A 27,080-nucleotide genomic window follows, 5' to 3' on the forward strand; every position below is an offset into this window, starting at 1 on the left:
GATTCTGTTTTTTGAAAGAGTTTATGAAGCGTTGATATTAATTTTTGTTAATTGGCAATTTTGTTAACATTTGGCAGGCTTTTCCAGTAAAGCCGTCTGGTCCTGGCCCTTTGTGTATGGGGGGGTAGTGTGTCTTTGTTTCTTCTTAGGTCAGTTTCCCTAATTCTTATCTTTGTAGAAATTTCATCTAGGTTACTTAATTTGTTAGCATAAAATTGTTCGTAGTGTTCGTAACCTTTTTATTTCTGTAAAGTCAGTAGTAATGTTCCCTCATTCATTCCTAATTTTAGCAATTTGACTCTTCTTTCTTATTTTCTTAGTCTAGGAAAATGTTGTTAATTTTGTTGATATTTTTCAAGGAACCTACTTTGATTTCATTGATTTTCTTTATTGCTTTCTGTATTCTGTTTCATTTTTTAATGTTCTTTCTTGTACCTCAGCAGTTCTTAAGTGTGGTTTGGGGTCCCTAAGCCTCCTTCAGTGGGTCCTTGAAGTTAATACAGTTTTCGTAATAATATTTAGATGTTATTTACCTTCTACACTCTGATTTTCTCACAAGTGTAATTTGGAGTATTGCAGAGGTCCCAGACAGGCAGAAGCAGATAGAAGCAGAGATGGGTATCCAGTTGTCTTTTATTAAGCCAGACATTAAAGAGTTTGCAGAAATGTAAATCAGTGGTATTCTTTTCACTAAATTTTTTTTGTTTTGGACTATAGTTATTTTTTAGTTAAAAAATATACCATTTATAACAATGCCTTGTTATTTTAAAATGAATTATTAAATCTTTTTACAGTTCTCAGTTTAAATTTCTAATTTATATTAAAAGATATAATCCACATTAAAAAAGCTCTTAGGAGTCTTCAGTAATTTATAATAGTGTAAAGGGACCATTAATGGAAAGGTTTTAAAGCTACTGTTATGTATTGTTTTACTTAGTCTTTAAAAAACCTGATGGTTTAGATCTTACCACTTGTAGTAAACAGAATAGAGATCTAAATAATTCATTCAGAATTTTAGACTTAGCAGCCTGGATTTAAAATTAAATTTTCCAGAATTTATGCCCTTATAAAATTTTACTACTCTACCTTTTTCATTATTGTGAGTAGCTAATTATTTGAATTTTCTTCTTTTTCTATGTCATTTCATGCTCTGATTTCTTATGATTTAAAACCAGCTAATGAATCAGTCTGGGATTACAGCGTGTTCTCAGGATTGTGTGGTGTGCTCAGGCTGTAATGACTGTGCTGTTTCCTCAACAGGAAGGGGTCTCATGATGATGCTGAGGAGCAGGGTTGGAGATGAGAAGACCAACGTCAGGAAGTCTGCGCTCCAGGTGTGAGTTTTTCTGGACATTCTTTTCATGTACTCTTTTTAAGCACTACCAACTTGAAGATACAAGAGACTATTTTAAAAACCCTTCGGCCATATTCATTACTCACTTTTCCCTTAATGTTAGTTCACCTTGTTCCTGTTAAATGTAAATTACATAGATGAACTGAAGGATCATCTGTTCTTACGTGTTCCTACTGGGTTGCTGGCTTTTTAGGAATCACAATTTTATATCCTTAATTTCATTTTTTAGAATAAGGATTCTTAACCTGGGGACCATGGATGGATTTTGATAGGGTTCATGAAACCCCTGAAATTGTTTCAGAGTACTTGTTTGTATAAAATGTATGTCGGGTTTTCTCCAGAAAGGTGTTAAATTTCATCAGATTCTAAAAGGTGGGAGGAGGGATGGATCTGTGATCTCAAAAATGAAAGAATCACAAACTTAAAAGGCAGTGTTTTGTCTGCAGTTTTGCTTTTTGTATTGACATTATGCCTAAGTCACCCCTTCATGTTACACATGACCTTCTAGGTCTTAGTGAGCATTTTGAAGCACTGTGACGTCTCGGGTATGAAAGAAGAGCTGTCAATCCTGCAGGACCGGTGTCGGGACCTTGCTGTGTCTGTACGCAAGCAGGCCTTGCAGTCTCTCACCGAGCTTCTTATGGTGAGATGCAGCCATCGTGTGTCTGATGGGTGGTATTTTACATTACAAATAATTGAGCTTGATGAAGTACCTGTTAGAAACTCTCCTAAGTCCACTGTAGGATTCTACAGTGTAAGAGAAGGGAATCTGTCCATTACTTCTGGTAGATTGCATTTCATATTAAATATAACATGACTAATGCTAGAGAATGCTAATGGTTAGCTTTCTGTTGACTTCAGGTTAAATCTCATATAGAAATGTGAATTTTAAAATTAATTTGGTTAGGTAAGAGGCCTAGATTAATTTTTGTCCATTAAAACCTATATAGGTGATATTGCCAAAAGAGCAGATCCACTAATCCTATATATAATTTACTTTTGCCAAATAATTAATTTTTGAAGAATTTTAAAAGTGAGTTTTTTTCTTTATTTCATGATAGAAGGCATTAAGCAGTGCATGTTTTGACTTTCTCTGTTAGCATCTATTCTAATTACTCCTTCGGATAAAAATTTACTCTTTGCTCTCGATCTTGAATTACGAAAAAGTGCTGCTTCACTACCAATAATGAGATAATCACTGTGTAAGTCTAAAATTCCAGTATGGGATTTCCCTGGTGGCGCAGTGGTTAAGAATCTGCCTGCCAGTGCAGGGTACACGGGTTCAATCCCTGGTCCAGGAAGATCCCACATGCAACGGAGCAGCTAGGCCCGTGTGTCACAACTACTGGGCCTGTACTCTGGAGCCCATGCTGCGCAACGAGAGAAGCCACAGCAATGAGAAGCCTGTGTGCAGCAACGAAGACCCAATGCAGCCAAAAATAAATAAATAAATTTAAAATTTCAGTATTTACTGATTTACAGTTACTGGAGCTTGAATTTGTTTTTCACGTATATTTGGAATGTTGATTTTTTTTTCCACTGTATGTTTTATTTGTAATTATGTGAGCAGCTACTTGTAACATATCCTAAAACATCGATCACAGCTTCCCCGATTTGTGTTCAGACCTGTGATAGCGTAGGCGTCTTTATGACTTCCTGACTTTCAACTCCTCAGGCACAGCCTCAGTGTGTCCAGGTACAGAAGGCCTGGCTGGGGGGGGTTGTCCCGGCCGTGATGGACAGTGAGAACACCGTGCAGGACAAGGCCCTGGAGTGTCTCGACCAGCTCTTGCTGCAGAACATCAGGCATCATGGTCAGTTCCACTACGGGGACAACAGCCAGGTGCTCGCCTGGACGCTGCTGACACTGCTGAGCACAGAGAGCCAGGAACTGGGGTACGTTTGTGTGCAACTGGTTGTCCTTACGGGAGGGCTTTCGTTATAAATTCCTGTGTCGATCTCGGAAAATCAGCTCTCCAAATTGCTTAATATACGAAAACTCAATCTTGATCTTTTTCCCTTGACCTAGTTCAAATCTCTTAGCATTTTTGTGGTGACAGTTTTTGTGAAGCCTTCCTTTGCTTTTCTCTGAGTGTTTTCCAGCTTCGAATTGATGTCTTAATATGTAGTAGAAAACATTAATGGATTTGCTATGTTAACATTAACTTTCCACAATACTAGTTATTATGATAGATGACTTCCTGGGTATGACAAGTTAGACTTTTTCTGACATTTTATTGGGTCGGTTGACTTAATCACACTGCAGCATTTTTTCCATTTGATAACATGCTGGGTGTTCACTGTTCAGTGAGCAATGCGGTGAAGAGTTAGCACCTGCACTGATCAATTTTAATCTCTACTGCAGTAATCTTGCAGCTGGTTTGTGTTTGTGCTCCCTTGACTGTCTTTTCCTTTCCTTTTTTTCTAAATTTATCATACAAGAAATACCTCCCTGCTTGTTTACATGTACTTATGGAGGAATTATCATCCAATGAAAAGAATAATAGATTTAGTATCATAATAGGTACTAATAATTGTTAACCATGCTCCAATATAAAACTTAAAAAAAAATAGATACTGATAGATAATAATAGATTTAGCATACCGTCTGTGGCCCTGGCAAATCACCCCATCTCTCTGGGCCTTAGTTTTCTCATTTGTAAAAAGAGTCGGTTACACTACACGATCTCTTAAGGTTCCTTTTGTTGTTAAAAATCTGACTGAAAATGCATTCACTCATTAAATATTTTATCACTACCAACTATATGCTTTGCTGAAATTCCTGGAAGGGAGAGGAATTTAGCCAGCAGTAGAATCAACTACTTTTTTGCTTTTCTTAGGGATATCTTACTGTGCACACCCAGTGTATACTAGCTCATGAGAAACTGTTGGGAGGTTTATTTCATTTCTTTTTTTTAACTTTTATATTAAAATATAACGTATAGAAAAACGTACAAACTGTAAGATCAATAAATATCAAAAAAATATAGCCATGTAACCACCACCCAGGTCCAAAAATAGAACATTGCTCGGCCTGAGAAAACTCTTCCTTCCAATCGCTCTCCTTCCCTCCTCAAAGGGAACGACCACTGTGATTTTAACACTATGTGTGGGTTTTCTCTACTCTTCATCTTCATGTAAGTGGAATTATGTGGTATGTATTCTTTGTGTGTCCGACTCCTTTTACTCAAAGGAATACAAAATGCATTCAAGTTATTGTGTGCAGCTATAGCTCATTCACTTTCATTGCTGTGTGTATGATATTTGTGAATAAACTACAGCTTATTTATCCAGTCAACTGTTAATAGATTATGGGTCGTTTCCAGTTTTTTATTACGAGGTATAATGCTGTTGTGAATATTCCCATGTGTATCTTTGGCACACATTTCTCTTGGGTGTACACCTAAGAGCAGTGCTGTTGAGTGTGCTTTTATTCATCTTTCATGGTTACTGCCAGACAGCTTTCCAGAGTGGTGGGACCGAGTTACATTTCCTTGCAGCACTTAATGAGAGTTCCAGTTACTCAAGATTTTGGCCTGCATGTCGTGTTGTCAGTCTTCCTTTTTAGCCATTTTGGTCCATTTTGGACCAATACTGGTATTTCTTGGTGGTTTTAATTTGCACTGCCATGTTGACTAATGCAGTTGAGCCTCTTTTCATAGGTGGATTAGCATTTAGATATTCATATTGTGAATTACCTGCCCAGGTCTCCGGCCCTTTTTTTTTTTTTAATTAGGCTGTCACTCTTTTGCTTGTTCACCCCGAAGTGTTCATTATATATTTATGTACAAGCATTGTTGTATGTATTACGGATATCTCTCCTATCCCATGATTTGCCTCTTTACTCTCTTAATGATGTGTTTTGATGAGTTCAGTTTGTCAGTGGTTTTCTTTATGGTTAATGTATTTTTAAAGAAATCTTTTCCTACCTCAGGGTCATATACATATTTTCCCATATAATCTCCTAGAAGTTTGATTTTTTTCTTTCCCCTTTATAGTTAGGTCTTTAACTTACCTGCATTTAAGATATGTCATAGCTTCCTTCATAGGCTCTCTGTTTTCATTTTAAGATGGGGGAAACACCTGTGCATATTTGAAGTCAGAAAACCAGTATGTAGAAAATATCGAGGATGATTGAAAGGGATAAAGTTTCTGAAAAAAAAACCAATATGTGAAAGGATACACTTTATAAAGTAGGAGGAGAGAGCTCCAGAAATAAAAGGAAACAAAGAGAACAGGGAGAGAGAAACACAAAAGAGGACATAATATGAGCACTAGAGCTTTTAGCCTTTTTCTTCTCCATAAAGTGATGCTCAGTGTTTGCCCAGTACAGCATGTTCACAGCAGCACAATCCACAACAGCTAAAAGGTGGAAACGATCCAGGTGTCCGTGCACTGGTGAAGAGATAAATAAGATGTGGTCTATACACACAATGAAATATTAGCCTTAAGAAGTCACAAAATTCTGACAGATGCTATAACGTGGATGAACCTTGAAAACATGCTAAGTGAAATAAGCCAGACACGAAAGGACAAATATTGGATGGTTCCTCTTATGTGAGGTCCCTAGAATAGTTGGACTCTGGGAGGCAGAAAGGGGCGGTGGGGAGGAACTGCTTAAGGGGTACAGAGTCTCAGTGTGGGGTGAGAAAAAGCTCTGGAGGTGGGTGGTTGCACAACAGTGCGAATGGGCTTAATGCCACTGATCTCTGTACTTTAAAATGGTTAAAAAGATAAGGTTTGTTATGTACATTACCACAATTTAGAAAACAACGTATTTGCTGAAGTTAGGAAGGAGAGGGTAGAATTAGGGGTAGCAGTTCTCAAAGTGTGGTGGATTCAGGAGCTTAGACTCTTTCTTGTCCTCTTAAAAACACACATACACAGAGAGCTGTGAGTTGTTTTATTTGGGGCTTACTGAGGACTGTAGTCCAGGAGACAGCCTCTCTGTAACTGAGGAACTGCTCTGAAGAGGTGTGGGGGGGGCGGGTCAGTATATATGTGATTTTGGTGAGGGGCGTACGTGCAATCAAGCACACATCTTGGTAGAAGGTTGCTGCTGGTCACGAGGAGCAGATGTGTCTGTAAATGGATTTTAGGGCTTTTCTAGGTATGAGAAGATGCAAGAAATTGGGCTCATAAAATCTTCCTGAAAATACCTACCTATCTGAAGGCCTGTTCTGCCAGTTTTCCGAGAGCACAGAGGGCCTCATTCCTGGTCTTGGCCCAGAACTCCTCTCAGGAGGTGGGGAAGGTCAAGGGACTGCAATGGCCAGTAACCTCATCCTTGTAGAGGCAGATGGCAAGCGGCAGTTTTTAGTTGACAGCCTTTATTGTAATATTAAGATGTCATGTGCCATTGCCATTTTTACTCTTTGACAGTACTAGAGTTTCCAGAAGCCATGTGATGATATTGAAATAAATTGAATGGAGAATCAGATGTAAGAATGCACGTCTTTTGTTTAAGCCAGTCCATAAGGAGATTTACAGAAGTATAAAGCAATGTCACTGTTCTTACCAAGTTTTTTTTTGTTTTGAGAAAGATACCAGGTTTTTTTGGGGAAGGAATTGCATTATTTATGTTAACATGTAATTGGCAAATTAATAGATAAGTAATTTTAAATTTCTGTTTTAACTTCTAGTATGGCAAATATTGATAGGTATAACCCGCATGAACAAAAAAGGTCTTCGAGGCAGTCAGTAATTTTTAAGAGTTTAAAAGGGCCCTGAGCAGAAAAAGTGTGAGAGCCACTGAACAAGGGAATCAATTTTAAAAAAGGATTGAGAACAGTAGGTAGTGGAATAGAGTTCTATAAATAAACTCTTGTGATAAGTTCTTTAATAAACAGAAAGTAACTAGGATTCCAGGATCTGCTCAGGACAGGAGACTTCACAGAACAGGTGAGCTTCGAGTTTGGACCTTGGCGGTTAACAAGGGGCGGGAGGTGCTCTTGAGGAGGACGCAGCCGGTGCAGAGCCACGGGCGCATGCGTGGTGTATGCTGCAGGGGCCCCAGGAGTTCATAGCACAGGAGGTGTCACGGATCGGCTGTGTCTGTGACCAGAGTCTGAGGACACAGACCACCGGTGAATGACTTGAGCTCAAGGCATGGCGACCCGGGTCCAGGGGAAGCAGCTGGCTGAAGAGGAGCTGTCCAGCGGTGGGAAGCCAGGGAGGGGGCACGGGCTCTGAGGGCTGAGGACGCCCTGCACCCTCCACTCTGGTTGCCCACAGTCCAGTGGAAAGGGAGTCACGGCAGCCAGCAGGGAGCACGTGGAGCAGTATGGGTTTTTACCTTTTCTTCTTGTTTTTAAGCTTAGGGTAGCTTCCTTTTGATGGTGGTGTGACCTCAATCATCCCTAGAGGTGGAAAGAGTTGAGAGTAACCAGGCAGGCCTAATGGTGAGGGTCTCCAGGCAGGAAATAGCAACGCAAAGGCTTAGAGGCCTGCCGCTCCAGGAATCCTAACTGAAAGGGCTTCTGGGTGGGGTTGCTGTTGAACAAGGCCCGGAAAGCAGAGGTGGGGCAGGGCAGGGGGTGGAGGGAGGGCTGGGGATGGAGTCCCATTTTCAGCGTGTGCTTGCGAGGATCCTGGTGATGGAGCACATCGCCCAGAGTTAGGTTGTAGGTTAGAGAAGATGACTAAGAACAGACCTCTTCAAAATCAGCAGTTGGTGTGATTAGAAGAAAAGGAATTAGTGAGACGGTCAAACAAGTCGACTGGAGCGTAAGGGAGAGCGTGGTCAGTTCTGTCCAGCAGGGGGCGCTGAGATGGGCACTGAGGGGTGTTGCTTTGGTTTGATATTAGGATAGACGTCGGCAGTGCTTTTCAGGAAACCAGGTGGTGTTTGCTGAACCGCATTCTGAGTGATGCGCCATCCCCTGCTTGTGATGGGCAGTGTGGCTAATGGAGGGTCCAGTTGGGAGGCTTTGGGGACGGCCCAGCCCACGTGGAGGGTGTACGTGGTCAGAGAGGAGCCAGATTTGAGGTTTCAGACCTGGAAGTTCAGAGGATGTTTTGTCATTCTGTTGGCTTCCTGCAGTAAACTTCAGTTAATACTCTGTGATGCTTGTACATAAACTTTTAAATATTTGTTGATTTCATGTATCTTGCTTTTGGATAGCAGTCACATATAAATTATGTTAGTCGTTTGCAGTAAAACTCTAGATGGATTTTTAACCAAAAGCTAATTTATTAATAAAACCATTCATTTATATGCATATGCTTATTGTGTGTAGATGTGTTTATTTTCTTATAGTTGCCTTCTGTGTGCTTTGAGAATTCTTTTTTTCATTTAATGAGAAAGTCTTGCTAATCTGAGTGTGTGTGTGTGCCTAGCAGTAGAAGAAATTAATTGGGGGAAGGAATGTATTTGTCTCTCCACTTAAATATATAATACTGCATTTGTCTCATGAGTCATATGATGTCATTCAGTGCTATAGGAAAAAGTAAAATAAGAAATGGTTTAAAAATAGCAATGACATCACACAAACACTTTAATACATCAGAAGCATTTTTTATTTTAGAAAAGTTTGATATATGTATTTCTGAGTGGTATTGGCAGCTCATAGCAAAGTCGAGCTCATTTAATATCACCATATTTAAATGCTAGGATGTCATTTCTCCCCAATCCTTCCATTGAAAAAAGGACAATGTCTACATTTTTTTGTCACTAAAACCCTGTAGACTCTGGATGTACCTGTTATTGGTAACTTACCCCATATGTTTGCATAGAAATTTTAGAGGGTCTCAAGTGAATTATGAAATTTTATTATTTTCTTTAAAAATTAATACTTTATGGGCAGGGGAGGGGTAAATATACCTTATTCAGTGTAATAATAATTAGAAAGATACCTAGTTTGCTATCAGATGAGCCACTCGCCAGGAACCTCTGTTTACATGTTTTATGTGCCAGAATCCTAGAGCAGAAGTTGATACCCTTCACTGAGGGGCAGGTCTGAACAGTTTTGTGTATTTACAGTTACAATTCTGCTTTCTCATCTTTTTTTCCAGCCGCTATTTAGATAAGGCTTTTCACGTCTGGTCCAAGAAAGATAAGTTCTCCTCCACTTTTGTAAACAATGTGCTCTCCCACACTGGCAAGGAGCACTCTGCCCCGGCCTGGATGCTGCTCTCCAAGGTTGCTGGCTCGTCACCCACGCTGGACTACACCCAAATCATAAAGTCCTGGGAGAAAATAAGCAGGTTCGCATGCTTGTGATTTAGCTGCCACCAGACACGAGAGAGTCTTGGAAACAAAGCTCATGTCTTAAGGAAGTGGGCTCTTTCATAGCTGTTAATATACACAGATCTTTTCTTTAAATTCTGGCATAAAAACAAACATGAAAAAAAGAATCACTTTTAGGCTTTGATTGTCCAAGTACATTAAGTGCCTTAATGCTCCCCAACTCGACTCCTAAACCATGTTACCCTACTTCCTCCAGTACTGGTAATCCAGAAGAAAAGTATTTTGTTGGCAGCAATTTTTACTTTGGTTCTATACTGATATTTCTTCTGCCCTTTCCACAGGCAGCAGGACCCCAATGCAGACACCTTAGGGCACATCCTCTGTGTTATCGGGCATATTGCAAAGCATCTTCCTCAGAGCACCCGGAACAAGGTGACAGGTGAGTGTCTACCGGAGAATTGTGAAAAGGCTTTGCCTCTCACTTTATATATATTTTTAAGAGTTAAACTTCAAGGGAATTAACTCTCTTTTTTAGATGTTATCAAAAGTAAGCTGAATGGATTCTGGTGGTCACCAAAGTTGATCAGCCCAGCTGTTGATACTTTGCAAAGACTCTGTAGAGCATCTGCAGAGACGCCAGCGGAGGAGCAGGTACGCTACAGACTCTCCTGGGTGTGTCTGTCATTTGTCTGTACGTAGACATAAAGCTCTGCCTTGAAGCTGGGGGCGTGTTCTCCGCAGAGAACCTGGAAGGGTGGGTGGTCCCCAGCAGTTAGTTCTCCAAGGAAGCACCTACGTGACAAGCAGTTGACAGTCCCCAAGAAGATCTTGGCTGCTGAAGACACACAGCTCCTATAGGAGGTCACCTCCTTGGTTGTGAGTACCAGTGTCTTGTAGGAAGCACACCTGGCGGACACCTGTTTCCAGGATTGAATCTACAAGGTTGTCTTAATCATCGTAACCTCGGTGCTCACAATAGCCTGTTAGACCCTCCTCCCTCACTCCAAGGATGTGTAAGAGGTTTCCTCCTAGTCACGGCTTCCCTCCAGACCAGAAGATTTCTGATTAGTCATCATCCTGTCACCCTAGTATCTCTTGTCCCCAGAGTTCCCAGAGCCTCCTGCTGACATTCTCTGTGGATTCATCATCACAACTCCAAACCAGCGTTCTGTGTGACACAGAGGGTTACTTTGACTCCCCCAAAGCTATCCATTTAAGTATCTCTAATGATAAATTATCTTACTACCATGTATTCAGTTTTTATCATGAAATATACTCCTAGACAGTGCTAATCATAATGAAAAATTTTCGGACTGGGGGTTATTAATAATGATTTTAGAAGTCAAAAATTAAATAATTGCTGAAATATATTTAAATCTCCCAGAATAAAGACATTATTGCTTCGTCTGAGCTACTTGCCACCTTCCTAAGCTTCATTTTCTTGTATAAGTTCTTTTTAAAAAGTCCTTTCCTGATAAGTTAACCATTGTAGTAAGACAATATACTGTAACTTTTTTGCTTAGGACTTAAAGCAGGTTGAAATTTAATTAAAAATGCCCAGCTCTTTCTGTGTCTGGTGTTTTCCTGGCATAAACCTTTTGGCACTTTTTGGTGAAGAGGATACTTGCTTTATTTGATTTTCTGTTTATCTCTGATCCAAGAAAGTGTGTGAAAAACTTTTAAATAAGGAACATTACCTAAGTAGGGAGCATATTTGAATAGCAGAAAACAGGTAAAAACAAAACAAAAGATGATGAGGAACAAACGCTGTAGGAAAGAGTGGAGATTCTGTGGCAGAATGTGAGGGCGCCGTCCCCCAAGTGTCTGCGGCATGTCGCTTGTTAGTGCGGAGCCAGGCCTGCACCACGGGCCCCGCTTCCTGGGGCTGTGTGGCTCCCCAGCACTGGCTGGAGAGGGTCTGCAATGGGGGGAGCCAGGGCCGTAAAGACTAACTGTCTGCCCACCACCGGCCACAGTCATTAGAGCAGTAAGTTGTGTCATTGTTAGTCTGTGGGGAAGGCTGAGTTGTCATCAAACATAGAAACTGAGACCCAGAAGGGAGAGGAACTCACTGCTGCGTTAGGAGAAAAGCAGGGTGTTAGCTTTGCCAAGACCACCTCCCTTGGTGGTGGGCAGTGGACTAAGGCCCTGAGACTTCCCAGAATCTCAGGATGCTTTACATCCAAGTGACCAGAAACGTACTTGTGCTTCTTTTATCTGTAAATGAATGTCCTGTATTTTACGGAGAAAAACAAGTTACCCAAAGAATAGACCATCAAGATGTAGCTCAACAAGATGTAGCTCAACAGCAGCACGTGTGAGAGGCTTGGTCTTTGGGCATCGTTGCTCTCTGCAAGCTTGGTGTGAGCTCATAGCATTCTGAGGCTGTCGTTGAAGAAGTGGGTGCAGGTGTGGACTGTGGGAGTAGAGATCGTGTCTGGAACAGGTGCTCGTCCTGCTGTCTGTACACTCGATTCTAAGGCCACATACTGCCATTCTGTCTCAGTGACAGCCATTCAGAGAACGTGGATGAGACCAGATGGATGTATCCAAGGAGAGCAGTCAGCAGGGTGACAGAGCAGGCTGGCCGGGAGCGCTGAGGGCCTGGCGTGTTTAGCTGGAGAAGGAAGTGTGGGGAGGCCGGCTGCCTGGCTTAATACACATGAATGAAGGACCCAAAGGACAGAGAACTGGATTTATTTGGCATCACAGAGCACTGATTTCGACCAGTGGGTGGAAATTGCAAGGAGACAGATTTTGCCCAACTGAAGAAAAACTGTACTGAGATCTGCCTAGACTGGACAGACTTGCCTCTGGACATGTCTCTCTGGTTAGTGGGAGTCACACTGGATGCGTGACAGGAGCCCCTGCATGGAGAGAGCCCAGGGCTGGCTGGCTGGTGGCTCGCCCAGACTCTGAGGTCTTCCTCTCACTAGCAGCCGGGTGCTGGGCCTAAAGGACTCAGCCAGGCTGGGACAGAGCACGTGCATTTCAGAAGCTCCAGGTTGTGCAGTCTCTTAACATCTTAAGTGCAGTCATTTTGTAAAACGTTAATAAAGACAATAGCTTTGACACATTTTAGGCCGAGTCAGACTACAAATGTCTGGATCGTGATGGTTTGCCAGCAATTTGGCAAACTTAGAGTACCGTCTTGTGGTATTGCTGCTGGGCACTCCCTGGGGGTGTGGTTCACACTGCCCCTTCCTAAGGCACCTGCCGCATAGTGTGGGAGACCTACACATTAACCTGTAATCCCAACATCTTAGAATAATTCCTGAAACAGAACCGAGTGTCTGGTAACGTGGCGGTCCTGGGGCGGAGCCACTCAGCTCAGCCTGGGTGTGTAGGGACGGCCTCCTGGGAAAAGTGGCTTCCGGGTTATAGGGTGTGACCGAGCTCCTCACTTGGCCCATAAGCGTGGTGAGATGTGTGGGCCGGAGGTGGGACCCCCTTGAGGTCACTTTAACTAATAAGAGACTCTGAAAACTTCTCTCTAATAAATATATTTCAGGAGGGTAAAAACTGTTCTTTTTTATTCTATGTGTTTTTAAAATATACTCTTTATTACAGTAGTTAATTCACCATCTATATATGCCAGAAGAATTGCAATGTTTTTCTCTATTGGAGGAGCACTGCTGTTACAGATCTCTTATAAATTAGGGCAGTAGATCTTCCTAAATAGATGTCTTTCCCTCTTATAGGGCAAATGTAACAATAGAAAGATAATACATAAATATATATGTTTGTAGTAAATATAGCATATTAAAAAGAACATACATAAGTGTTCTTCGTGAATTCTACTTAGCCAGTTTGCATTGCCAGATTGCTAAAAGAGCAAAGATGCAAAAGCATGATGGCTGGGGTTTCCATGGCTTGCGGTTTATGCATTTGAAGGCCATAGAGTTTCTTGTGAGCAAGTTGTGTGTCGCGGGCAGTCTGATGGACGCGCGGTGCCCTTCAGAGATGGCCTTTGACTTGCCGCAGGGACTACTGGTGCAGGCGTGCGGGGACGTGCTTTCTGCCTGTGTGCGCTGCCTCTCCGACATAGTTCTGAAGGAGGACGGGACCGGGAGGATGAACGAAGACCTGGCGGTGAGTAGCTGCTGCTCTTAGCGTCCTCCTCTCCTGCTTGTGTCGGCTGGGCCTGTAGACGGCTTTGTGAGGTGCGTTTTCAATACTCTTAGCAAGAAAAGGATTTTCCTAGCCTGGGGCTTACTCGTTTTTTTAGAATTTTTTATCGGTGACCTATTCATTTTTCTCTCCCATACTTATCATCTGGGGGAAAATGATGGTAAATCCTTCTCCCAGTTGGGTCGTGTGAGATTCCTGATCCAACAGGGAAAACAGTGTGTGTTGTGAGCTCAGAAGTAATAAGGTGAGAAAAGAGTAAAGTGAGCATCCTCTTTGTTCTTTTGGCTTGTTGGTTTGATTTTTTTTTTTAATTGTGTAATGTGTCTGGCAAACTGTTTGAATATCAGACTATAGAGCAGCTCCCAGGTCATGTCTAAAACAAATGGAATATTTGAGAGCTGGAGAAGCTGCTGCCCTGGGAGCAGTGAGGGTGTGTGGCATGCACCCTGCTTTAGAAATGGTGCCGTGAAGAGGTGCCTTTGAGCCAGTGAATGCGGGGCCCGCTTTCTGGTTCAAGTAGCTGACTGTCAACAAAACGTGGTGATTCTGATTCCAGCATCTGACACTGTCCCATAAGGACAAAAATGAGCTGCTTTTTGATGCCCTTCAGACTAGGCCATCATTTCACCAAAACTGGTCATTTTCCTTGTCTGTTTGAAAATTAGTAGAGCACTTACCTTCTGTGTTCAATTCCTGCTTTGGTCCCTCGCACTTGGACCTGGGGATTGATGGCCGTGTTTAGATTTGTTGGAGGAGAAGACCCTTTGTGCCAAGGCATTAATACGGACCCAGTTCAGTAATAAAAATATCCTGATCACCGAGATCCCAGATGTTTTGGGTCAGAGGTTGCAATGTTTAGAGTGGTCCCGACCCAGGGTTTCTCTGGAGGGTCTTGCTCCGCTAATTTGTCTGGGATTCCCTACCCAATCTAAGAAAAACGCTTATTATGACCAGTGAGTTTTCCCCGCTAAGATTTTTTTTTTCCCTGTTAAATATGTCACCAAAATTTACCCTTTGGTCAAAATATATGGAGAAGTTTGCCCTATATATATTGTTTATTTTACTCTTCTTTAACTATAATTCAAATGTGCCGCTAATCCACTGAGATACAGTGTGTTCAGTTCTTTTTAAACACACACATCCTTATTATTAGCTTTTTTTACTCTTAAAAAGCCTTTATTCAACATTTTACTGTTTATTTAGCATCACCCTTGTATTTTTACGATTAAAAAAATAAGTATTACTTAACTGTGCAGCTGAAGGTCCTTAATAAAGACACAGTAGTGGTGGCTTGAGGAAGCAAATTCTCACAAGTTTTGGTAGGAGTCTTACTAGTAAGCTAAGCAGGAGGACAGTTTGGAAGTGAGTTTAAAGCGTGCAACAGGCTATATGCCCTCTCACCCCACACTTCCCCTCTGAGGAGGCAGAACACTGTCCCAGGACGCAAAGGTGTCCATCAGAGCTGATGCAAACAGGAAGGGATTATGTCAACATAAATGTATAGTAATAGTGCGGTCAACCTTGATGACATTCAGAGTTTTTAACATATTTATGTAGTCATTAAACATATTGATCGTATATATTGACATGAAAGGATGCCTGATACTGAAATTTAGAATCACAAACTTCAACCTACTGTGATTGGCAAGTGTGAGAAAAGCAAACAGGAAGCCCTGTGACTATAAAAATACTTTGAAAAGAAAGTCATACAGAAAAACAAGGATGGTGTCTGTGGGTGGCAGGATTGTAAGTCAGCTGTTCCGTGTCCCCACTTACCCAGAAGCACCGAGGTACACTCTGTTGTCATAGCACCCCTTTGACTTGCAGGAGTATCTAGATACAGATGATAAACCTATACAGTCACCCTAGTTGAAGCAGTGACAGGATTTTTACAATGGCTGTGTGTTGTTGCAGGGAAAAAAACCAGCCATTTAATTTGGGGGACAGAAAAAGTACTCCACTGACATGGCCTTAACCTACCTAGAGTTCATTTTTCTTTTGACTTATTCTTACTGCAAAACCAATTCTCTTTACAGGTGAAGTACATTTTTACCTTAGGAGACGTAGCCCAGCTTTGTCCAGCCAGAGTGGACAAGAGAGCCTTCCTGCTGATGCAGTCCATCCTGGCTGCTTCTGCCAGCACGGAGCATTGTAAGGCCCTTGGCGTGCCTTCCGCGCCTGCTGCTTCGGGGCTGGCTTTGCCTTGTAGCAGTGCAGCAAGACCTCTCCTGCCTTCTCTTCCCTCCTGTAGTGACCATGTCGGACCCAGGCAGCAGTGAGGCCGCATCCTCCCAGCCCATCTCCCAGTTCCAGGGCTCTGTCATGCCCTCTGTGATCAGAGCACATGCCGTCATCACCTTGGGTGAGTAAGGAGACACGGGGCAGCCTCTCCACGTGTGCTTTGTGATTTATAAGCTTGTAAGCTCGGGAGGTAACTGTAGGAGTGCCCAGCTCTGCAGGACACTCCCTGTTTAATTTATTACCATCAAACCTGATTTTTTTATACTCATAATGTAGCACCATGAAGTCTGTTCTTCAAGAGCTGTATGCCAGGCACTGCACTGAGTTCTGGGAATGAAGAAATAAGTTTGCAGTTCACATGATAAAGAGATGGTTTATCTTAGAGGAAAGCATAGGCAGAACACTCTATGACATAAATCACAGTAAGATTCTTTTTGACCCACCTTCTAGAGAAATGGAAATAAAAACAAAAATAAACAAATGGAACCTAATGAAACTTCAAAGCTTTTGCATAGCAAAGGAAACCATAAACAAGCTGAAAAGACAACCCTCAGAATGGGAGAAAATATTTGCAAATGAAGCAACCGACAAAGGATTAATCTCCAAAATTTACAAGCAGCTCATGCAGCTCAATAACAAGAAAACAAACAACCCAATCCAAAAATGGGCAGAAGACCTAAGTAGACATTTCTCCAAAGAAGATATACAGATTGCCAACAAACACATGAAAGGATGCTCAACACCACTAATCATGAGAGAAATGCAAATCAAAACTACCATGAGGTATCACCTCACACCAGTTAGAATGGCCATCATCAAAAAATCTACAAACAATAAATGCTGAAGAGGGTGTGGAGAAAAGGGAACCCTCTTGCACTGTTGGTGGGAATGTAAATTGATAAAGCCACTATGGAGAACAGTATGGAGGTTCCTTAAAAATCTAAAAATAGAACTACCATACAACACAGCAATCCCACTACTGGGCATATACCCTGAGAAAACCATAATTCAAAAAGACACATGCGGGCTTCCCTGGTGGTGCAGTGGTTGAGAGTCCGCTTGCCGATGCAGGGGACACGGGTTCGTGCCCCGGTCTGGGAAGATCCCACATGCCGCGGAGCAGCTGGGCCCGTGAGCCATGGCCGCTGGGCCTGCGTGTCCGGAGCCTGTGCTCCGCAACCGGAGAGGCCACAACAGTGAGAGACCTGTGTACTGCAAAAAAAAAAAAAGACACATGCACCTCAATGTTCATTGCAGCTCTATTTACAATAGCCAGGACATGGAAGCAACTTAAGTGTCCATCGACAGATGAATGGATAAAGAAGATGTGGCACGTATATACAATGGAATATTACTCAGCCATAAACAAACGAAACTGAGTTATTTGTAGTGAGGTGGATGGACCTAGCGTCCGTCATACAGAGTGAAGTAAGTCAGAAAGAGAAAAACAAATAGCGTATGCTAACACATATATATGGAATCTAAGAAAAAAAAAAGAAATGGTTCTGAAGAATCTAGGAGCAGGACAGGGATAAAGACACAGGCATAGAGAATGGACTTGAGGACACGGGGAGGGGGAAGGGGAAGCTGGGATGAAGTGAGAGAGTGGCATGGACGTATATACACTACCAAATGTAAAATAGCTAGCTAGTGGGAAGCAGCCACATAGCACAGGGAGATCAGCTTGGTGCTTTGCGGTGACCTAGAGAGTTGGGATAGGGAGGGTGGGAGGGAAACGCAAGAGGGAGGGGATGTGGGGATATATGTATACGTATAGCTGATTCACTTTGTTATAAAGCAGAAACTAACACACTGACACACAAAAAGAGACAGTTTATTTGATACTTTCCATGACCTCACACTGTTGTTTATCTTAAGAAGACCGACTTCTGTCAGTATTTGCAAACAAAATTTGAATTTTCTTTGTGATTGTGTATACTCAACACGAGTTACGAATTTTTGGTAATAATGGTTATTTTTCAGAAATCTCAGAAGTGTAAATAAGAGCAAAATGTTCCCCGGGCCAGAAAAAAAAAACACAAAACTCAACAACAGCCTTCCTTCTTCTAACTATGAACAAGAAGTGAAATAAATGACACGATTATCTATTCACCTAGCTCAGATTTCAAGTTCATTATTAAACTTTTCAGCTTCTATCAATTATGTGTATAATCAAAAGTAAAAAGTATCATCGGTTACATTTTATTCGTCATTTTCCAGGTAAGTTGATAACTCCAAAATTCAGATGTTGACTTTAAAAGGAAGTGAGGGAACATCTCAGAGTGTCTGCCTTGTGAAACCCGGGGGTATATGGTGCTTCTTAATATTTAGTATGGGTCTGTCTGCCTTAGAGTTTTTGTTTGTGATTGTTGATGTGATGTTTTCACTTTGATTAAATAAAATCCATAGCAGGATACAGCTGGAGAAAATGTGAGGCAGAGAATGAGAATAGAGTCAGGGTGTCTTTCTTTCTCGGTGGCAGGGAAGCTGTGCTTGCAGCACGAGGATCTTGCAAAGAAGAGCATCCCGGCCCTGGTGCGGGAGCTGGAGGTGTGCGGGGATGTGGCCGTCCGCAACAACGTCGTCATCGTCCTGTGCGACCTCTGCGTCCGGTACACGGTCATGGTGGACAAGTACATCCCCAACATCTCTGTGTGTCTGAAGGACTCGGACCCCTTCATCCGCAGGCAGACCCTCTTCTTGCTCACTAACCTCCTGCAGGTGCGCATGAGGGCTTGCCGGGCCGGCTGCTCCTGTTCGGGGGTCTGAGCAGTGTAGGCGTCGGGCTGCACCGTAGTAGAGGCACAGGTATTTGCTCACGTGCAGTTTCACATACCACTCTTCTGACGTTCTGGACAGACGTTTAAACAGATTGATACTTCCTAATATTCTTTCTGAGTGTTTGTCCAGAGATCCCGTTGTGCAGGGTGAAGTTTGTTTTCACAAGTAAACAGCACGTAGAGAAAAGCACGTATAGACGAGTAGGTCTGGTTCCGATTCTGTGAATGGTCGGTGTTCCCAGACGAACGTTCATCGTTTGTACAACGAGGGCCCTTGCGCTTGCCCGGGTGACCTTGCAGACATGCTCCCAGAGCCTGCAGAGACACGTCTGCGTGGACAGAGCTCGAGAGCGCGTGTGTAGCCTGATGTGAGGGGAAAATGCTATTTGATCTTTAAGTGAGTTGTGTGTCTATTCTGATGCGTCCATGCCCTCACTGTCTCGTGCGGGGTGCAGCCGCCTCCCCGCCTGCAGGGGCACTGAGTCACGGTCGGGCTCTCCTGCCCACACTCTCCCATGTGAGCGCCCATGGCCCCAGGGACAGAGGGCTGTGTGCTGAGGCCCCTGTAAGCGTGAGCCTTTGTTCTCTCGAGCAGGAGGACTTCGTGAAGTGGAAGGGCTCCCTGTTCTTCCGGTTCGTCAGCACGCTGGTGGACCCGCACCCAGACATCGCTAGGTGAGTCTTTTTCCTCACGCCAGCCAGCCGAGTGATTGGCCTAGTTTCTGGAAAAGATCTCTTTTTCTTTAAAACTGGTTTAGAGTTGTGTTATTTAGGATTTAGTGAACCTTCGGCAGTTGCCGGAAAATTAGCCGATTTTTAAAATGCTAAGCTGTGTAACAAAGCTTTAGTTTTCACATAAGTTTAAAAACAAAAAACAAAGAAGCCCTTGTCCAGATTGACCATCGAATAATCCCAGCACTGACCACATTTGCTGACACTTTGTTCTTCCAAACGGAGGAGTGAAGAGCAGTGTGAGCCTCTGTTGTGGTCAGCTGTCAGAGCAGAAGCCAGTAACTGTTGACTTCTAGGCCAGTACAGTAAGAGTTCAGACTTTCTTCTAAGTGCAGAAACTGTAAGGAAGAAATTCTAGGGATTAACACAGAATTGCAGTGTGAAATCATATAGTTTACAAGGCTCCTTGGAAATGGGTGTTTCCCAAGAATTGGAAGGCAGGGGGACTGCCTTGCCACTGTTAATTCTTCCCCTTCTATAATTAAAGATTTATTTTCAAGGGGTTTAGAAATGATCTCACAGAATTTGCTAACCTTGATTATATTACATGAGTAATTCTTTTTAAAGCAAGTCTGCAGTTGGAAAATAGAATGTTGAATGCATGGCAGAAGCTACCACAGTTGGGAAGAGGTCTTTACAGATTCATTAACTATAAATAGCATATAGTAATGGGTTCCTCTGGTTCTAAATATGGTCACCAGTGGTTTATTCTAGTCCCATGGAAGGATTTCTGTTCGGTTTCCTTTGGGTATGTTTTTCCAAGGAGAAACATTTTACATAGTAAACTGGTAGAAGGTTAACATCCTAATTAGCACGTCTAGAGTCAGAGAGGAAAAAGCTAAGGCTGCTATGCTTTCTTTTTCTGTGTATAATTGGGAAAGAGATGGGGCAGCTATGCCGTGCCCTCTCACCTTCCCCCTCTGCCCCAGGCCGGCCCTGCAGCCCGTGTGCCACGTGCGGCCCAGGAGCAGGCAGGAGCACCAGTGCTGGGGGGCTTTGGGAGGACACACCCGGGAGGGGAGGGTGGGTGTTTAACCTGCACGTTGGTGTCTTCCCCTTGCGTCAGCTCCTCCACGTGTATGTTACAGCCTTGTTCGCTCCGTAGACCACATGCAGGGCCTGTTCCACAGGTGATGAGAGCATGAGTCAGAAGGAAACTAGGACAGGCAGACATCTCCACTGTAGTGAGAAAACCAGTACTTCTGGTAACATTTTCTCCCTCCCCCTTAAATCTTTCCATTTTATCCCTGCGATCTGGATTTGTTTGAACCATGGTAAAAATGTGGAGCATGATTTGAAAAGGTTTGAAAAACTAAATCTGTCCTCTATTTTTAGGCCAAAGGTCAGGCCTATCTGCTTACTTTAAACACCTTAATTTTTCCATATGTATCTGCTAAGACAGCTCTTCCCAAGAGACTATAGCAGCAGAGCCCTGTGAATTTATTTTTGGTCCAGGTGGTAGATTTCCTGGCAATTCTGGCATGAACAAAATTGCATGATGTTTTTTAAAATTAATTTTTATTGGAGTATAGTTGATTTACAATGTTGTGTTAGTTTCTGCTGTACAGCAAAGTGAATCAGTTATACATATACGTATATCCACTCTTTTTTAGATTCTTTTCCCCTATAGGTCATTAGAGAGTATTGAGTAGAGTTCCTGTGCTATACAGATCCTTAATAGTTATCTATTTTATATATAGTAGTATGTGTATGTCAAGCGCAATCTCCCAGTTTACCCCTCCCCTCGTTTTCCCCCTTGGTAACCATAAGTTTGTTTTCTACATCTGTGACTCTTTTGGTTTTGTAAATAAATTCATTTGTACCATTTTTTTTTTTTGGTTCCACCTGTAAGTGATATCATGATATTTGTCTTTCTCTGTCTGGCTTACTTCAGTCAGTATGACAATCTCTAGGTCCATCCATGTTGCTGCAAATAGCGTTATTTCATTCTTTTTCATGGCTGAGTAATATTCCATTGTATATACGTACCACATCTTCGTCCATTGCTCTGTCCATGGACATGTGGGTTGCTTCCATGTCTTGGCTATTGTGACTAGTGCTGCAGTGAACATTGGGGTGCATGTATCTTTTCGGATTATGGTTTTCTTGCACAACATTTTTAATTGGTCCTGTAAACCCCCAATATGAGGGCTACAAAATTGTATGACCTGTTTCCTCGTCTGTCCACTAGGTGGTGCCCGTGTAGCACAGCAGTCTGGGTGATGGCCAGGTGGCTGGTGGGCTGTTTCAGGGGAGCTGGGCAGATGCTCTGGGCATGCAAGAAGGCAGGGGCCGGAGGGGTTTAGGGCAAGACGGTGACTACAGTGACGGGCCATGGAGATAGAGAAGGAAGTAAGGCAGAGGTGGCTTGGTTTGGGAGAAAAAGGAGGAATTGAGGATCCAGAGGGCTCCCTGCAGGACACGTGAGGGGATGAGGGAGTCAGAAAGCTTCATGGGTCGGCAGGTGAGGGTGGGTTGTCCAACCTCAGAAGTGGGGGCTCTGATGTTGTGACACACAGTCCTGGTGGGGGGCGGTCCCTGAGTCGATGAAGCTGGGGGACCAGGAGGCTGTGTGGACACTGAAACGGCTCTGAGAGATTGTCCCAGGCCTTCTGGGCTGTTAGAACAAGTCCCACAGACTGGGCAGCCGATAAACAGCAGGAACTGCCCCTCTGCATTTGGAGGTGGAGAATGTGAGGTGAGGCGCTTCCAGAGAGCAGACCTCTCACCCTGTCCTCACGGCACCGTGTCTTCACGGGGCAGAAGGGAAGGAGGGACTCGGGCTTCGTTTATAAGATGCTCACCCCGTCGGTGAGAGCTCTGCCCTCGTGACCCAGTCACCTCCCAAAGGCCCTTCTCCTAATACCACCCCCTCGGGGGCTCGGTTTCCAACATAGGAATTCGGAGGGATACAAACTGGGATTCAGACCATAGCAGCGATGTTGGGGTTTGGAATGGAGAAAACCAGGAAGTACTTACCGAGTGGTCAAAACAGGCGCGTGGCAGGAGCATCCAGAAGAAAGGCTGAGCCTCGTGTGAGCCTGGTGGAGGATGTGGTTTCTCACCAGCAGCCTGCCCAGGGCTTCAAGCCCACACCAGGGCTTGAACCCGTGTCCCCTGCATTGGCAGGTGGATTCTTAACCACTGTGCCACCAGGGAAGTCCCTAGACTGTGGAATTTATTTGTACAGTTGTTTAAGCTGGTTATTCACCAGGGTGCTTGCCCATCAGTCACCACCTGTACATGTTCTTGACCTAAAGTGAGTAGATGAGCATGTGACATCAAATGGAAGCCTAAAGCAGCCTGTCTTCTCACAGAAGCATCGCTGGATTCTGTCTGGTTGTATGTATTCATAGGAATGACTTCCAAGTCTGGCAGCTGCGAAAACCCTTGAAGGGTTAACTGTCATCGGATACCTCAGGGGTGAAGCCAGGTTGTTTCTTGGGGATGTTTTTGCTTGTTTAGTGGTTTTCTCCATTCGTGGTCACTGCTGGTTTAGCAGAGTGACCCTGTCAGGAAAGCCCCTCCTCTGACCCTGTGGCCTCTGCCTCCAGCCTGCTTTCAGAGGCTGAGCAGGTTTGTGTGGAGTGGACTGAGGGCGCTTAACGGCGCTCAGGCCTCCTCCCCAGGGAACTCCCTTTGGTAGGTAGAGTTTTCGCTGTTCTGTGGTTGCAGGGTGTCAGGGTGAACAGTTGGAGGGTTGCTGTTGGCAGCAGGTCACGTCACTGTCGAGATCTCTGACCTGCCTCCTCTGACTCGTAGTGGGTGTGTGTGCTGTGAACAGACTGAGTTTATCCTTAGCTTGAAGGAGAGCATCGGGGGAAGGGGCTCTCCTGGGGTCCTGCGCATCCCAAGGCCAAGAGCAAAGTGCTCAGACTGTGCTTGTTGCTGCTCCTCCCCCCAGGAGCGGCGGGGCTCCTGTCGGGTGGAAGTTCCACTGAGCTTGAACAGATTGGTCTGGCCGGTGTGACCGGATCAGAGCCAGCCTCCACTGCCTCGGGTTGACCCCCGAGCGGAGGCCAGGCCTGGGCGTTCGCTCGCCTGTCCGCGTGTGCCTGCTTTGGGGTTGTGGGCGCTGGGCCCTATGTGTCCCTCTGCAGCCTGGGTCGAGCGGCTGCCGCCTGTGGCAGGTCCTTGTCCTGCTGACCCAAACTAACCTCTTGTGCTTAATCCCGGTGCTCGAGAAGGTTCAGAGTTCAATTGGGGTGGGAGGGTGAGGTTCACTCGCAGTGGTCGTGGCCAGCGGGTCCGCCTGAAGGAGCGGTTTTGGCGGTGGGGTGGGGGGGAGTCCCACATGTGAGGTGTAGCTGAGTGACAGTGGCCTGTGAGCTTTGCAGGGAGAGCTGGTGGTGAGACCTGGGTTCACAGGGCAGGATGGGCCAAGGAGCCGAGTGACGGGAGTGCAGCTGTCGCCCACCCTCTCCACGGTCCCCTCTGTTGCAGGGTCTTGGTGTGACTTAGAGGCTGTCTCCCGGTAGCACACGGTCCCCTGTCCCCTTCTCCGCAGCACTGGGAAGTTCTGCCTGGCCCACCTCCTGCTGAAGAGGAACCCTGCCATGTTTTTCCAGCACTTCATCGAGTGCATCTTCCACTTCAGCAGCTACGAGAAGCATGAGAAGTACAACAGGTTCCCCCAGTCGGAGAGGTCAGCGCCGCTGGGGCGGAGTTTGGGGAGATGGGCAGCATCACCTCCTGGGCGTGCGGGTGGCTCCAGCTGCCGTTGGAAGTGAATTCCTCTCGGCCTCGCCCACGGGCAGTGCTCAGAGGGTCCTGTTCTGCCCTAGAGAGAAGCGGCTGTTCTCACTGAAGGGGAAGACAAACAAGGAGAAGCGGATGAAAATCTACAAGTTCCTTCTGGAGCACTTCACAGACGAGCAGCGGTTCAACATCACTTCCAAAATCTGCCTGAGCATCCTGGGTAGGACCGGCCGGCGTGGGGGATGAGACATGTGTGAAGGACCCAGCTCCCCTGCAGCCAGGGCCCCTTATGTCCTTGGCCGTCAGCTGTGCCGTGCAGGCCGACGGACCACCGGCTGTGCATCCCCCCTTGCCCCGCCCCCGGCAGCGTCTCTCAGAAGCCCATCTCTGCTTCCTCCAGCGTGCTTTGCCGACGGCGTCCTGCCCCTGGACATGGAAGCCAGCGAGCTGCTTTCGGACGCATTCGAGGTGCTCAGCTCAAAGGAGATCAAGCTGCTGGCGATGAGGGCTAAACCGGACAAGGACCAGCTCGTGGAGGAGGAGGACCTGGCCCTGGCCAATGTGGTCATGCAGGAGGCGCAGAAGAAGCTCATCTCCCAGGTGAGTGTGCTACTCCCTGAAGGGGCCTGTGCGACCCCCGCCCCGAGTTCCGGGTGTCTGCCAAGGCCCCGCCTCATTCTTCCCATTGGCCTCAATGCTCACCTGGGGGGTGCTGTTCTCCACCTGTGCGGTGCTGTTCTCCACCTGTGCCTGTGGCTCCAGCGGCTCCTGCAAGCCTGGACCTGCGAGCCTGTGGCCTGGCTGTGCTGCGGGCATCTCAGGCAGAATTGGTCATCTCTCCCTCCTACGTGTCTCTCTATCGTGGTTCCCGGGGGCTCTGTTGTGGAGAAGGGCACCTTTATCTGCCAAGTTACCCTAAAGGGAGCCTGAGTCTGGCAGGCTAGGCACAGAGCACTGCTTGGCCGGTGCGTGTGAGGATTGGGATTCGAACAACAGCTGTGGTGCTCACCAGGCCCAGGTTCTGGTACCGAGCCCGCATCGCCACCTGAGCCCTGAAGCCTTCTGAGCCCAAAGGAGTGGACTTTGGTCACATCCAGTGTGTCCCCAGGTCCTGTCCATTCATCCCACAAATCTGTCTGTCTCACGTTCCCACTAGCTCCACATTTATTTAACCTGTACCATTTCCATCTCGTTTCTTTTTGTTCTGGGCTGTGTACCGCCTTGCTGCCAGGGTAATCTTTCTTAAGTGCAGATTTGATCTTTTTATTCTCCTGCTTAAAATAGACTGAGGCAGAGAGGGGGAGCAGGGCACTTTTGGGGCCATGGATCGTGGGTGATTATCTAGATGCAGTGTTGGTTACTCAGCATATACTTGTGCCAAAACTCGTTCATCTGTTCACATAACACGGGCAAATGCTGTGGTATGTAAGTTACACCTCATCAATGATATCTTTAATAAGTGGGTTGGTGGCTTCCTGTCACCTTCTGGATAAAATCCCAATTCTTCTTCAAGGCACACAGAACTCCTGTGTGCACAGCACGCCCTTCCCTCCACGCCTCCTCCCATCCCTCCAGTCCGCTGACTCTTGGCCTCTGTGGAGATGTGCTCTCCTGCCCTGTGCCTTTGTGTGCTGCCGTTTCTGCCCAAGGTGCCCTGTCCCACCCCGTCCTCCCCTGCTGCCACCCAATCCCTACACGTCCCCAGGGTTTTCCCTGATACACATCCCGCCCTGCTCCTTCCCTCTTAGGCATCCCTCTTCCAAAGTCCCTTAACACCTGCCACTCGTCACCTGGCCACACATTGTAACGCACAGCCTGGCCTAGAAGTAACTTGAAGGCAAGAGTTCTTGGCCTCATTTCTGTAGCCCTGGAGGTTAGCCTTGTGTCTGGTAGAGAGAAGGTGTTGGATGATATTTGTGGAGTGAATGCATTTAAGCCATTTTTTAAGGCTGTCCCTATACTTAGCCTCTGCTTAGACTCATCTTTATTAAATTATTTATTCCTTTAGTCTTTGCTCTCCTGTTTCAAGAACTCTGATAAGATTTTTTAGAAATGAGTGGATTACAAGTAAGGAACATATACTAGTGACTTTAAATGAGGAAAAGAATAATTTTCAGATTCAGAATGACAGTCTTGCATATGTGGGCTACTGTAATGAGTTATTTTTAATTCTAAGAGATTTAGTGCAGACCTTTGTGGTTAGTGATTGTTCTTGGTGAAGACTGCGAAGGCACTGTGTAAAATACCCAGCACGTTCTAAATGTGTGCAGAGTTACAGAGGGGGACACGCAAACCGTCTCCAGGCCCGGCCCCTCCCCGCATCGCCCTCCCACCTGCAGGCACGCGATGTCCCCAGTCCCAGGGAGGATGTTGAAAGGAGGGGCCCGGCGAGGAGCCAGGGGTCCGTGGTGGGTTGTGGGGAGGTTTGGAGCTTGTGTCAAGTTCTTCATTCAGTTGTCCCTTGAGCAGTGTAGGGGCTGGGGCACCGACACCCCGCTCTTCCCACGTAGTTGAAAATCTCTGTAACTTACAGACTGGGGTTGTTCAAGGGTTAACTGTAATTCTAGTTTCTTTTTCTTGTTTAGAAATAAGAATAGTACTTGTCTGCATCCTGCTTTACAAAGCCCTCTGAGCGTTTTGAGGTAATGGTTTTACAGTCTCCCCGGCTGAGGTGGCGTTCCTCTCCAATCCCCAGAATCATATCAAAAATAAAAAGTAAACTTAGGTCGTGTATGAGATCGGCCACGCAGGCAGAACTAGGCTGAGGGAAAGTCTTTGTCTTTCAGAAATTTGTGCATCTCAAACAGTCTTCGTTTGTGTTACCACAGGTTCAGAAGAGGAATTTCATAGAAAATATTATTCCAATTATCACCTCCCTGAAGTCTGTACTAGAGAAGAATAAGATCCCAGCTCTGCGGGAACTCATGCAGTATCTCAGGGTAAAGTCGGCCTTGGG

The 27,080-nt window shown here is 45.0% G+C and overlaps 1 protein-coding gene across 7 annotated transcripts in view; it reads left to right on the plus strand.

Annotated features, from left to right (window-relative positions):
- Positions 1-27,080, plus strand: part of NCAPD3 (non-SMC condensin II complex subunit D3) — a 57,867-nt gene that overhangs the window by 23,669 nt on the left and 7,118 nt on the right. For 4 of the 7 annotated variants that reach the window (XM_027092989.1, XM_027092984.1, XM_027092987.1 and 1 more), the window contains 15 exons: positions 1,261-1,334; positions 1,863-1,997; positions 3,030-3,250; positions 9,368-9,559; positions 9,884-9,981; positions 10,078-10,193; positions 13,437-13,634; positions 15,710-15,824; positions 15,925-16,035; positions 18,397-18,635; positions 19,290-19,369; positions 23,934-24,071; positions 24,211-24,344; positions 24,525-24,724; positions 26,953-27,063. In XM_027092989.1, coding sequence (XP_026948790.1) covers positions 1,261-1,334; positions 1,863-1,997; positions 3,030-3,250; positions 9,368-9,559; positions 9,884-9,981; positions 10,078-10,193; positions 13,437-13,634; positions 15,710-15,824; positions 15,925-16,035; positions 18,397-18,635; positions 19,290-19,369; positions 23,934-24,071; positions 24,211-24,344; positions 24,525-24,724; positions 26,953-27,063 — 2,162 coding nt within the window. Of the gene's footprint in view, positions 1-1,260; positions 1,335-1,862; positions 1,998-3,029; positions 3,251-9,367; positions 9,560-9,883; positions 9,982-10,077; positions 10,194-13,436; positions 13,635-15,709; positions 15,825-15,924; positions 16,036-18,396; positions 18,636-19,289; positions 19,370-23,933; positions 24,072-24,210; positions 24,345-24,524; positions 24,725-26,709; positions 26,767-26,952; positions 27,064-27,080 lie in introns of those variants that run through there. The other 3 variants (XR_003429978.1, XM_027092985.1, XM_027092986.1) reach the window with 3 other exon arrangements.

This window comes from Aethalodelphis obliquidens, unplaced genomic scaffold, assembly GCF_003676395.1.
Source record: "Aethalodelphis obliquidens isolate GAN/ISIS:26980383/991018 unplaced genomic scaffold, ASM367639v1 scaffold82, whole genome shotgun sequence".
NCBI classification, from domain to species: domain Eukaryota; kingdom Metazoa; phylum Chordata; class Mammalia; order Artiodactyla; family Delphinidae; genus Aethalodelphis; species Aethalodelphis obliquidens.